This window comes from Hemiscyllium ocellatum, chromosome 22 (genome assembly GCF_020745735.1).
Source record: "Hemiscyllium ocellatum isolate sHemOce1 chromosome 22, sHemOce1.pat.X.cur, whole genome shotgun sequence".
In the NCBI taxonomy this organism is placed as follows: Eukaryota; Metazoa; Chordata; class Chondrichthyes; order Orectolobiformes; family Hemiscylliidae; genus Hemiscyllium; species Hemiscyllium ocellatum.
Window position 1 is genome coordinate 43799000 of NC_083422.1, and position 13499 is coordinate 43812498.

At 38.6% G+C, this 13499-nt stretch overlaps 1 protein-coding gene across 1 annotated transcript in view; it reads right to left on the reverse strand.

Annotated features, from left to right (window-relative positions):
• LOC132826497 (rab11 family-interacting protein 2) overlaps positions 1-13499 on the reverse strand; it is a 94385-nt gene that overhangs the window by 25941 nt on the left and 54945 nt on the right. Inside the window, exons 2-3 of the mRNA XM_060842458.1 lie at positions 12178-12614; positions 6255-6750 (exon numbers count right to left, since the gene is read on the reverse strand). Of these exons, the coding sequence (XP_060698441.1) occupies positions 6255-6750; positions 12178-12614 (933 nt within the window). The remainder of the gene's footprint in view (positions 1-6254; positions 6751-12177; positions 12615-13499) is intronic.

The following is a 13499-nucleotide window of genomic DNA, read 5'->3' on the forward strand; positions in this document are numbered from 1 at the left end:
AATGTCATTCCTTAACTGTTGCTGGGTCAAAAAGCTGGAATTCCTTCCTGAAGAGAGTGTTCCGGGTCAACCCTCAGCAGGTGGAGTGGAGCAGTTCATGAGGCAGATCACCATCACCTTCTCAAGGGCAACTAGGGGCTGGCAATAAATGTTGGCTGGCCAGCGACACCTACATCCCACGAATGAATTTAAAAAAGTGCCTTCCGCATTGCCCATGGAACTTGGATATTAGTTTTCTTTGTGATTCACTGATAATGGCTGAGCTCAGCGGAACTGGAAGCTTGGACTATATTTGTTTCAATGCAACAGGTAAAATGGATGAAGTTAGAGCCTTGGTTAATACACAGAATTATGATGTTGTTGCTATCACAGAGACGTGATCGAAAGAGGGACAGGATTGGCAGTTTAATGTTCCGGGAAATCAGTTGTTTAGATGAGACACAGGAGAAGCAAAACTGATGGGGGAGTTGCATTAGGGAGCATCTCACAGCTGTGTTAAGGCAGAACATCCCAAGAGATCTAATGGATCTTATGGGTAGAGCTCAGGAATAAGAAAGGTGCAATTACAATGCTGGGATTGTAGTACAGACCTCCCTGCTGCCAGCAGGACAAAGGGAGAGATATGTAGCTAGATTCTGGAAAGATGTGAAAATAACAGGGTTGTTGTGGTGGGTGATTTTAACTTCATATTGACTGGGACTCACTTCGTGCCATAGGTTTGGATGGGGAGCAAATTGTTAGGTGGGTCCAGGAGGGAATTTTGAAACAGTTTGTAGATAGTCTGTTGAGGGAGGGGCCATACGGGATCTGGTATTGGGAAATAAGCCCAGCCAGGTGGTCAAAATTTCACTGGGGGAGCATTTTTGGAATACTGACCATAATTCCATAAGTTTAAAAGAGGCTTATGGATAAAGACAAGAGTGGACCTCGGATGAAAGTGTTAAGTTTGGGAAGGCAGACTGTAACCAAATTAGGCAAAAATTGGAGAATGTGGATTGGGAGTGGCTGTTTGAGGGTAAATTCACATCTGACATGTGAGCGTTTTTTAAGGACCAGATTATTAGAGTGCATGACAGGCACGTTTCTGTGAAAGTGAAGGACATGAATGACAGGATTTGGGAACTAGATTAGATTAGACCAGATTAGGTTCCCTACATTATGGAAGGGGGCCTTTCGGCCCAACCAGTTCACATTGACCCCTCCGAAGAGTAACCCACTCAGACTCATTTCCCTCTGACTAATGCACCTAGCACCATGGGGAATTTAGCACGGCCAATTCACCTCCCATGCACATCTTTGGACTGTGGGATGAAACCGGAGCATCCGGAGGAAACCCACGCAGACACGGAGAATTTGCAAACTCCACACCGACAGTTGCCAGAGGCTAGAATCGAACTTGGGACCCTGGTGCTGCGAGCTAGCAATGACCACTGTGGAAACATCAGCTTAGTCAAAAAATAAAAGGAAGCATACCCAAGGGCTAAGCAACTAAAAACAAAAATTCTTTGAAGAATATAGAGAGAGTAGGAAGGAGCTCAAATGGGTGCTTAGGAGGGATAAAAGGGGCTATGAAAATGTCTATGGCCAGCAGAGTTAAGAAGAATTGCAACACATTTTATACATATTATGGTGCAAGAGGTAGCTAGGAAAAGAGTAGTCCTACTCAAGGATAAAGCAGGGATGTTATGTATGGAGTCAGAGAAATAGGTTAAATCCTTAACAAGTACTTCACATCAGTATTCACCAAAGAGAGGGATGTTGATGTTAGGGAAAGGTAGGTGAATGCTCTCAGACAGGAGAGGGGAATGAAGGAGGAAGTGTTAGGTATATTGAAATACATTAAGACAAGTCCCCAAGGCCAGACGGGTTCTATCCCAGGATACTGTAGAAGGCAAGGGAGGAAATAACTGGGGACATAACAGATATCTTTGCCTCCTCTTTGGCCTCAGGCGAGGTTCCAGATGACTGAAGAATGAACAATGTTGTTCCTTTGTTTAAGAAGGCAACAGAGATAATCCAAGTTATTACAGGCTGGTGAGCCTGACATCTGTGGTAGGGAAACTACTGGAGAAAATATTGAGAGACAGGATTTATTTACATTTAAAAGCAAATGGACTTGTTAGTGATAGGAAGCATGGGCTTATGCAGGGAAGGTCATGTCTCACCAACTTGATTACTTTTTTTTTTGAAAAGGTGACAAAAACGATCAATACGGCAAGGGCAGTGGATGTTGTCTGTATGGAAGTTAATAAAGTATTTGATAAGGTACCCAATGGCAGGCTGGTACAGAAGATAAAGTCGAATGGGATCTGGTGTGAGCTGACTAGATGGATACAAAATTGACTTGGTCATAGAAGACAGTGGGTAGTAGTGGAAGGGTGCTTTTTGGAATGGAGAACAATAACCCGTGGTGTTCCACAGGAATCAGTGCTGGGACCTTTGTTATTTGAATATGATCTGGAGGAAAATGTAGGTAGCCTGATTAGTAAACATGTGGATAACACCAAAACTGGTAGAATTGGAGGTATTAAGGACTGTCAAAGGATAGGCAGAGGAGCAACCTGCTAGTGGTCTACAAAATTATGAGAGAGGCATAGATAGGGTGGATAGTCAGAGGTTTTGTTTCCTCGGGGTGGAAAGGTCAACTACAAGGGGGCACAAGTTCAAGGAGAGAGGGGGAAAGTTTAGGGGAGAAGTGTGGGGGAAAATCTCTACAAAGAGGGTGGTGGGTGCCCGAAATGCACTGGCAGTGGAGGTGATGGAAGCAGGCACGTTAGCAACATTTAAGGCATGAATGAGAAGCAAACAGGGACAGAAACTGAGCATGGGCAATAAGTAGCGGATCTAAATAAGGATTAGGAAAATCGGCACAGGCTTGGTGGGCCAAAAGGGCCTGTTCCTGTTTGTACCCTATCCCTGTAACCCTGTCCTTCCCAAGGTTAGTCCACCCAATCTGCACATCCTTGGATACTATGGACAATTTAGCATGGCCAATCCAATTAGCCTGCACATGTTTGGACTGTGGGAGGTAACTAGAGAAACCGGAGGAAATCCATGCGCAGACACCGGGAGAATGTCTGTGTGGAGTTTGCACAGTAACCAGAGGGTGGTTTTGAACTCGGGTCCCTGGTGTTGTGAAGCAATAGTACTAACAACTACTATATTGTAAAATTGAAACAGAAGAAAGGTTTAGTGAAATATAACAACTGCAAATGTAGTCTATCGTGATGTTTCTCAAAATTATCTCAAGACATAGTCCTAATGGAATGATTTTTGTATTTCACTGAAGGTTTGCCATCTATCAAATATCAATATTTTGTAGGGTCAACTAGTCACTTAATGACGGTTTAGAACAAAAAAAATGGTTTTTCCTTTCCCATAAGTACAGCCTAGACTTTGGCAACATGTTTCAGCTAAATACGTTCTGCCTTCAGAGACATTGTGAATCCAAATCAATTAGCATTGTGTACTTATACATATTTGCAGAAAAGCAATCATTTGGACAGTTTAAGAACATGGCATACAGAGGCTTCAGAACTACAAACTGTTTGGAGGCATGAGAAAATAAAAAACAGTAGTCTAGAATTTCTTCACAACAGAAAATTATCACAAAGTAGACTTATTAAAGCTTTGGATATTAAATAATAGTACACCTTGTGATGGAGATTTGGCATAATGCTACAGCTGAACATCTCTTAGTATGTAATATACTGCCAAGATTTGGCATAGCATTTGTAAACCAGTTGAAGCTAACAAGTAATCCAAACAGAGTAATGTACATCAAGATCCCGTCAAAATCATTGTCCCACTTACTGTTGATCAGTTAAAATCTACCTTCTATCCACCCTCTAAACATTCTGGCTGCTATAAAATAAATATGGCAACCTAAATCAATAACAGCCTTAAAAATCCAACAAGGTGAAATTACACTGCTGGTAGTTCAAGCTGATTTGTATGTATTCTAAATGATTTTCTCTTGTTCATCAGGTGCAATACATCAGACAGTTTTTAAAGACGACTGGGCTTATAGGGTTCTTGTAGTGTAGCGGTAGCACCCCTGTCTCAAAGCAAGGAGACCTGGGTGCAATTCCTAACTGTTGTAATATCATTAAACAGGGCGATTTAAAATCTGAAACCCAGTCTTTTCTTACTGGGAAATCTATTAAAGCTGATGGAACAGAGACAAGTGGTGGCATGGTGGCTAGTAATTACCACTGCTGCCTCACAGCATCAGGGACCTGGGTTCAATTCCACCCTCGGGCAATTGTCTGTGCGGAGTTTGCACATTCCTGTGTTTGCACGGGTTTCTTCCAGGTGCTTAGAAGTTTATAAAATAATGAGGGGTATAGATAGAGTTAATGGTTGTCTCTTCCCTAGGATGAAGGATTTCAAGACTAGGAGGCATATTTTTAGGGGGAGAGGAAAGAGATTTAAAAAATACACGATTCAAATTTTGTACACAGTGTGCTTCCCATGTGGAATGAACCTCCTACAAAGGTAGTGGATGTGGGTTTAAAAGACATTTGGATAGATACAGAAATAGGAAAGGTTTGGAGGGACGTGGGCCAGGAGCAGGTAGGTCGGACTAGTTTAATTTGGGATTATGTCTGGCATGGACTGGTTGGACTGAAGAGTCTGTTTCCATGCTGTATGACTCTATGACTATGTATCCAGGTTAGGTGGATTGGCCATGCTATTTTGCCAGTTGTATGAGGAATGTGTGGGCGAGGTGGATTTGCTCTGGGAAATGCAGCGTTACAGGGACAGGGTGGGGTGGGGTGGGATGCTCTTCGGAGGATTGGTGTGGATTCAATGGGCCAAATGGCCTGCTTCCACACTGTAGGGATTCTGTGAAGTTGCTGATCTGGTTAGAAGCTGAAATAAAGCTCATAGTTTTCATCAAATTGGAAGGAAGTTACTGGTGATATTCTACACCTAAGAAATCTCTTTTTACATTTTCTTCTATTGTCAGAGTTTGCTTGACATATTTATTCATTCCAACTACTCATTGTGACAGTCTTTCCTCTGCAAAACTTCCAATAATTTCAATTGAACATGTTTATAGAGAATTCTGGAAATTAAAATCATTTTAAAAAATGCAATATGGCTTTTGAGCCCAGTGTACTGGGAGATAAAGCAACAAAGATTACACTTCACACATTAATTTTTAAAATATTGTTAGACCAGAATTAGATATCCATAAGCATGTTGAAACACAGCAATAACGTGTCAATTTGACTATATGCACACACACACCACCAGAATCTAGTAGACTCTAGAATCCACTTCAGTGAACTTGTCGGATAATCCTGTATAAGTCTTTTGCCCATCAAGTATAAACATTGTTACAGATTTCTTTTCTTACTTGACTTCCTAATTTTGAACCTGTACGCCTGATGTGACAATGTCTGTTCTTCTTAGTACTTTCACCATCAATATTCTATTGAAATTGAATTTAAGTGTCACGTAATTGCTTTGAAATTTGGAGATAGCCATCAACCACAATTCAAAGTAAGTGCTTTGCACTTGTTTCTCAAATTAGACTTTAAATGCCATTAAAATTAACCAAAAAGCTTCCAGGAATACCTGAGATATAGTTTTGCAATAAGTCTACAATGTGCAAATAATATGGACTATGATCCAAAATTTGGCTTAAATGTACCAATATTAACTCTGCAATTTGTAGTTCAGAACTATTTATTAAAAACTGTGAATATTCATTAATCCAATTTTTAGGAGCCAATCTCCTCAAAACAATTAAGGTTGAGTATATGATCTTCTAATTAGATGATGGGTACATGATGTCACAATAGGTAGAGAAGATACCAACATCATGGTCATTCATAAATTTACAAAAAAAAAGTGCAAATTTAAACTTAACACCAATTTGGAAAAGTCTACATAATTCAAAGCTAACAATCTACCTTCAAAAAAAGGAACGCAAAGCCTTTCAGCTGGACCTATGACCATTCAGTTCAAAATTATGCAAACATGATGTATCCTGACATAATCAGTATTAAAAGTACTCAAAAGATATTTATAAAAATATCTAATATAACACCTATATAATTGAAAACATGTAACAATCATACTTTATAGCATTATTGAAATGGTAATTACATTTAATGATACAATGCATGTTCAAATAGGATTTAAAAAAGAAGCTAGTCGTTGTGCTAGATGGTTCTTATTAATGAGTTTTACTGTAACATACTGAAGCTTCACATCCAAGGACAATTTAAAACAAAACTCACCTTGACATATCAATTGTGTTGTATTTTGTGGCAAATGGATTTTTGGAGTCAAATTCACAACTGCTGTGAAAGTTTCCTGAAAATGGGTTTAGTAGATTTGCATCACTAGTACCATCTGACTTCACATTGCTAGCCTTTTCAGACTTTTTGACATCTTTCTTGCCAGTCACACGTGCAAAGAGGCTAATTTTATCCTTCTCTTTGTCTCTCTTGGTTTCTCGTTTAATTTCTGGATGTTTGTAATTTGTAGTGGTTTCAAAACTTGTATCTGTGACCTTCCAGGAGCTGCTGCTGCTGTTGTCAAAAGGATTTCTGCTTCTTGGAAGTGTGGCAGCTTTTTGTGGCATATACAAGTCTTGCTTTGAAAATGGATCAGCTGGTGGCTTTGCTGAATCAGTTCCATTCTTTGTGACAGAAATTAGGTCAAATTGGTTCACCTTGGAGGTATCCATGCTCTGTGATCTTCGGTGAGGTGATTTGGCCAGGGAGTCACGATCTGCAAGGATTTTAAATTGGGAGAAAAGGAAAAAGCTTTAATTTAAATTTGGTTTAAGTCAGCAAAACACAAACAACTGAAGTAGCTTGAAAACACCTTCCAGAATTTTATAAAATATAAAATTAATACAATATTTTTTTTTAATAGTCCCAAATTTCACCTTTTCAACAAATACTTGTATTAAAATAAGGGAACTGGCATTTATGTAGCACTTTTATGACCAGGGAGTTTTCAAATGTACACTTCAACTAATAACTACTTTAGACGTACCTATAAAAACATTCTAACAAGACTAGCCATTGTATATGCAGAGAAGGCTGTTCCTGATGACTGATTCCAGAACTAGAGGTCAGAGGTCACAGTTTAAGAATGGGGGTAGGGCTGAGATGAAGAGAAATTTCTTCACTCAGAGCACGGTGAGTCTGAGAGGCAGTTAAGGCAAAAACATTTAATATTTTCAAGAAGGAATTAGTTTGTAGGGTTTAAAGGGATTAAGGTTATGGGGGAAAATGTGACAACAGGTTAAAGAGTTTGATGATCGGCTATGAGCACATTGGACGAGGCTCAAAAAGGGCCAAGTGGCCTACTCCTGCTCCTATTTTCTATCTTTGAAGTGGCAATATAGGAAAATCTCACAAACAGCAATGCGGCAAGTACTGGATAATCTGTTTCTGTAATGCGGTTTTTTAAAAAATTTATTTTGTGGGAGGTCGGCATTGCTGGCTGGCCAGCATTTATTGCCCATCCGTAGCTACCCTTGAGAAGGTAGTGATAAGCTGCCTTCTCTACAATCACTCAAATGGATGAGGATCATGTCCTATCCAAAAAGCAGCACCTCTGACTACATAATATCCCCATAGTTCTGCTCTGATATTTCAGCCTTAAATTTTTGCACTTAAGCAATGGAGTGGGACTTAAGTCTAGGCCTTGTGAATCAGAGATAATGTGCTACCAAAATGAACCACAGCTGGCATTATGAACTCTCTTTTAAAAAGTACTGAACAAATCTTACTTATTTGAGGAGTGTCAGATCAGAACATTAGCTTTCAAAAGTCTCAAATATGGAGCTAATAATATTATAGTTCGTTTGGCATCCTTAGCCAGCATGGTGGCACAGTGGTTAGCACTGCTGCCTCACAGCGCCAGAGACCAGAGTTCAATTCCTGCCTCAGGCGACTGACTTTGTGGAGTTTGCACATTTTCCCCGTGTCTGCGTGGGTTTCCTCCGGGTGCTCCGGTTTCCTCCCACAGTCCAAAGATGTGTCGGTCAGGTGAATTGGCCATGCTAAATTGCCCTTAGATAAGGGGTAAATGTAGGGATATGGGTGGGTTGCGCTTCGGCAGGTCGGTGTGGACTTGTAGGTCCGAAGGGCCTGTTTCCACACTAAGTAATCTAACCTAATCTAATCTTAATACATCAATTCCCTAATTCATTATGAAATGTAATGGTAAACCCAAAACATATGACAGCACTGCATTGCTTTTTTAAACACGCTATTCAGGTGAACAGGAAAGAATAAGTCCAGTGTTTAAATGTTTTACTGTAGGTTTTCTGTGGAAGACACTGAAAATTATGGAAAAACACAAGATGTAAATCTGTATAACTGCAAACCACATTACACAAGCTTACTTTAAATCTTTTTCCCCTTTCCAGAAGTCAAACCAAACGAGCTCAACCATGGAATATTACGGCAAAAAGGTGGCCATCAAATTTGTGCTGGTTCTTTCATAAAGTAGTTTAGTGAATTCACTTGATAATTTGTCTCTGTATTCCAAATTTTGTTTCTCTTCGAGGATTTATCCAATTCTTTTTTTTTGAAGCCTACTACTGAATCTGCATTAACCAACCTATTAAGGAGTACATTTTCAGCCAAACTTCTCATTGGCAAAAGAACCAAAAGCAATAGGACAATGGCTTTGCACGATCATGTTTAAAATAGTTATCAATCAATCAATCAATCATTCAGCCAATGGAAGCAGGTTCTCCATCTATCAAATACATCTATGATATTAAACACTATAATATCTCCTTAAGTTATTTTTGTTCTATGATGATAATCCTTACGTCAGCACATTCAGGATTTAAGGTGCAAGATGCCATAGCTTGTCAGTTGCTGAAACATAGCTGCATGCTTTTGATATCTCTAGATTTGATGATTCAAAAATACTTGTAGGTAACCTCTCATCTTTCACTCTCTTATAAACTTGTGTCTCATCAAAACTTTGCTGCATATGTTCTTCTTTGCACCAAGACCTTTTAACAAAATACGCATGAGCTCTCTGACCCAGTTAAGTCTGGTTTTGGGGAGGGGTGCAAGAGAAGAGATCATCAGGGCTTTTGGGATGGGGTCAGTCAGATAAGTCAAGGGAGAGTGGCAGGAGGTTGGGTCAAGATTTTGTTAAGTTTTGGTGGTGTCTGGGAGTCTTGGGATCATGGGGTCACGGTAGTGGTGGACTTCAGTTTAACAGCTATCTTGGAGCTGGTGTAGCTTTTACATTTGTTTAACTTTTCCTGGGTGATTATTAAGCCAAAACAATAGGTATCCTTAGAAGTCTCTGACTTCTTTTGTTGTGAACTATTTTGGAGGCTATTAGACACCATATAATGGAAGTTTCAACCTCCAGGGCAATTCCGTTGAGTCAGCCAAGTGGAAACTTTCACATAGACTAGAACTGTACGATGGGATTATGTTGCTGCCCTATTTACCTTCCCAGAGGGTCTGGGCAAAGTTGTTGAAAACCTCAAAAAACTTTTATTTGCTGGATGAAATTGCAATTTTCTTTCCTTACTTGCTAGGAAATTAGTCAGACCAAGAAGAAGAATGCTGAATTTCACTTAACAGCAAACATTCTAGTTATTAGAGATACTCAAAGGACTGGTTACAGCACAGAAACATACTAGTGCTTCTCCTTTAAGAGTCACCCAAATTTAATTCCCATATAATCCATACCATTTAATAGGATATACCCTGGTTCAAGCAACTATCAAATTGCTTTTTGAAAATCACTCTTGGAATCTACTTCAAGAGTTTGTGGCTGATTACTCATATTCTAACTACCATCTGAAGGAAACAATAAACCCTTCATTACAACATAGATGTTCCTGTTGGTCAGCAATCACTATTCATCCCATCATAATCCTACATAGAAGGAGGAAAAAAAAAGCCTGTCTGTTTTATAAATTAGATTAGATTAGATTTTTTATTCTCCCTTTAATCAATTTTCCCCAGTAATATTGCAATACATTTACACAGTAACTTGGCCACTTCTTTAAATACTACCTACAATCATCCTTGGGGAGATCGCTTCAAAGAATATTTCAAACAAGAAGCTTCAAAGTATTCAAGATTTATAATGCTGGATTACAAGTACATTATAAAACGTCTTTAATTATTACATAACATCCTTGGCTAGACTATGCTGCAGAAGGCTCAGAAAAGTGAAGAGGTTCATGTTGGCCTTTTTTCCTGATGAACATGAAACCACCCCTCCAACCTCTAGGCCCATTTGACAGCATTTGCACTTATGTCACCTAGTTCTAGTTTCTGAATTTGACTATTTGTATACTGCCAGGCCACTTGTTCAAAATTATGTTTTCAATGTGTCGCAATTTCCTCCAGCTAAACAATCAGATGTACAAAGCTGCAGTCTCAGAACAGAACTAATTCCATCACCACAATCTCAGCATACATGTGCATTCTTGAGAGGACAAAGTTAGCAATCCTGCTCATTCAGGAAGGCCTCCGTTTACACCTCCATTATTTTACCTACCTTCACTACTTTAGATTCATACAGGACAGAAGTGGACCCTTCGGTAGATGCCAAATGTAATCCCAAATTAAACTAGCCCCACCTGCCTGCTCCTGGCTCATGTCCCTCCAAACATTCCTCATCATGTACTTACCTAAATGTCTTTTAAATGTTGTAATTGTACTGCATCCACCACTTCCTCAGGAAGTTCATTCCACATATGAACCACCCTGTGTAAAAAAATGGCCCATCGTCTTTTTTAAATCTCTCTCCTCTCCCCTTAAAACTTTGTCCCCTAGTATTGAAGTCCCCTATTAAAACAACTACCATTAACCTTATGTATACCCCTCAGTTTATAACCCTCTAGAAGGTTGCCTCTCAACCTCTTGCACACCAATGAAAAAAAGTCCCAGCCTTTCTTTATACCTCTAGCCTTTTATCCTGGTAAATCTCTTGAATCCTCTCCAACTTAATAAGATCCTCCCTGTAAGTGGGCTACCAGAATTTTAAACAAATGTTCTTATGATCCTATCACTGAAAGGCAAATTTAATGCCATAATTGCCCAGTGAACTTTGGCAAATTCAAATGCTCATCCACATATTCTATCACAAATCAAATCCTCCTATCACACCAATCCTTGATGCCTCTAGTGGCTCCCTGCCCCAAATTAACACACTCATGGATGTAGGTTTGCTCGCTGAGCTGGTTCATTTTCAGACGTTTTCGTCACCATACTCTGAAGCCGGAGGCTCACTGAAGATATTACCTAGTATGGTGACGAAACGTCTAGAAATGAACCATCTAGCTTAGTGAGCAAACCTACATCCAGAACCTCAACATGAGCTACAAATCTTCTCAAAAAACTTGTTAACACGCGCATGTCAGATTTTTAATCCTACTATGATCCCAGTTCTCTCAATCTATAAATCTTTACCAGCACTATTACTTCCAATTCACTATTTCCTTAATCCCAGTCCTATCTCACTTCATCATTGATGGATGTGTTTCAGATGCTTAAATTTCTATGCTTTTAAAGTTTAAACATATGAAGAGCCATAAACATATGGCTCTCATGCCTGCGTCACTGAAATCACCACTATCATATATTTTATAAAATTTTATAAAATGTACAACTATTACCAGTCTTCCTAATCTTTCATTTCTTGGGTCATTGTGCTTCTTTTCTCTGATCACACTGGTTCTAATCTCTCAGTCCAATTTTTAACCTTATTCAGCAGGAACTGATATTGTTTTGGTATTCCAAAATGCATCTAAAGCATTCAAAACAAATAGAAGATTCAATGTGCTTGCTTCATCATTTAGTTTCATGAAGTACAATGACTAGAAAAGAGACATGAGTTTACAGTCAAAATAATTTAAATTTTCATTCACTCAAAAACCATAAATAAACTGTTTACCACACGTATACCAGCTCATGGTGTTCCTGTGTTGCCATTATGTTATTCCATTTACTTTGCTTTTGTAGTTTTTTTTGGACTTGATACTAATGTTTCCTCAGCAGAATACAGAATAGACTAAAAAGTTCGTAAATGCCAAATCTGAAAAAAGGCTTTCTTTTTAATGAAACAAGCTCATTTTAGCCTTTTTAAATCAAAGTGAATCAAAATGTGTACTTTAAACAAAATCAGTATAATTCTGTTTTTGAATGGACTCACCCTTTTCTTCACTGGAGCGAACAGAATCCGTGGGAGGTTTGTAGACTACATGGCCTATGGTATTGGATTTGATTTTTCCCAGTGATGGACGGGGACCAGGTAAATCTGACATTGACTGTGCAGATGATAACCTTTGTGGTCCCAACAGAAAGGCTCTTTTTGGCTTTGATTTCAGCTGTAAATCTGTCTCCAATGCTTCTTGATCGGGGTTAGCAGATGTACTTGGAATAATTGCAGATGAATGATCAGAAAAAGTGGTATCATTTTTTCTTCCCTTCATTTTGTCTTTCAGTTTGGCAAAAGGGGACCTCGTTTTATCCTTCATGGAAAGGTCGAACATACTTGCAGTCATATTGTTTCGCATGAACTGGATGGAAACCTGAATTGCACCTCTTTCTTTTGACTTCTTTCCTGGTTTAGATTCCAACTTGAACCACCTAAACACAATGTGGGACTTGTTATTATGCATTAGGAACTTATACAAATGCAAATATTCAGGCGAAGTTTAACTCAACACAGTAGTCTAAAATAAAAGCATTTCTAGTTTGTAAATAATTTTTGAAAAGGAGAAACATAACCTTTTCTTTGTTTTCCTTTCAATGTCTATGGGCACATATACAAATTGTACCAAATCAGTTAGCATTGATAAAAGTAAGTTTAGCCCACAATTGTTAAAGAAAGTTGTTGTGACTGTACAGCACATTAAATAAGAGGTTCTACTTTCAAATAAAGGTGTTGGAGTTTTAGATTGAATACCTATGTAGAAAGATATTTCAGTAAATGAGAACATGAAAAATATTTAGGTATCAATATAAAGTTGGGTACAGCTTGTGATGTACACAGGTCTTTGTATAATAGATTATGCATATGAAACTTTTCACTAAAAACCTGGTTGGTTCAAGGATTTACATCTTGCATTTTTAATGCAGCTTTTACATATAACCTTGTCTTTTTTGTTATCAATTATATGCCTGCAGCTCAAACATTAACCACGACATTATAAGCTTGTGCACTATATGTTTATTTGTACCATGTCTGCAAAATTGAAGTTCATTTAGAAGGGAAGTTGACAAGGTCTCATCTCTATGGATTAATAACATGAACTTTTAATTAAGAGAGGCACACAACTGAAAATGTCTAAAAATTAAAAACATTTGTTGCATCTACATAACTTACTCAACTCATTATAGTACCCATAATATCTGACATGTCAGTTATGTTTTGATTTTTCTAAAATAAAGGACTTCTGTTAACTTAACATACATGCATACTCAATATCAACTTGCTTCAACTTTTTACAATAATATTCCTTGACTCTACAG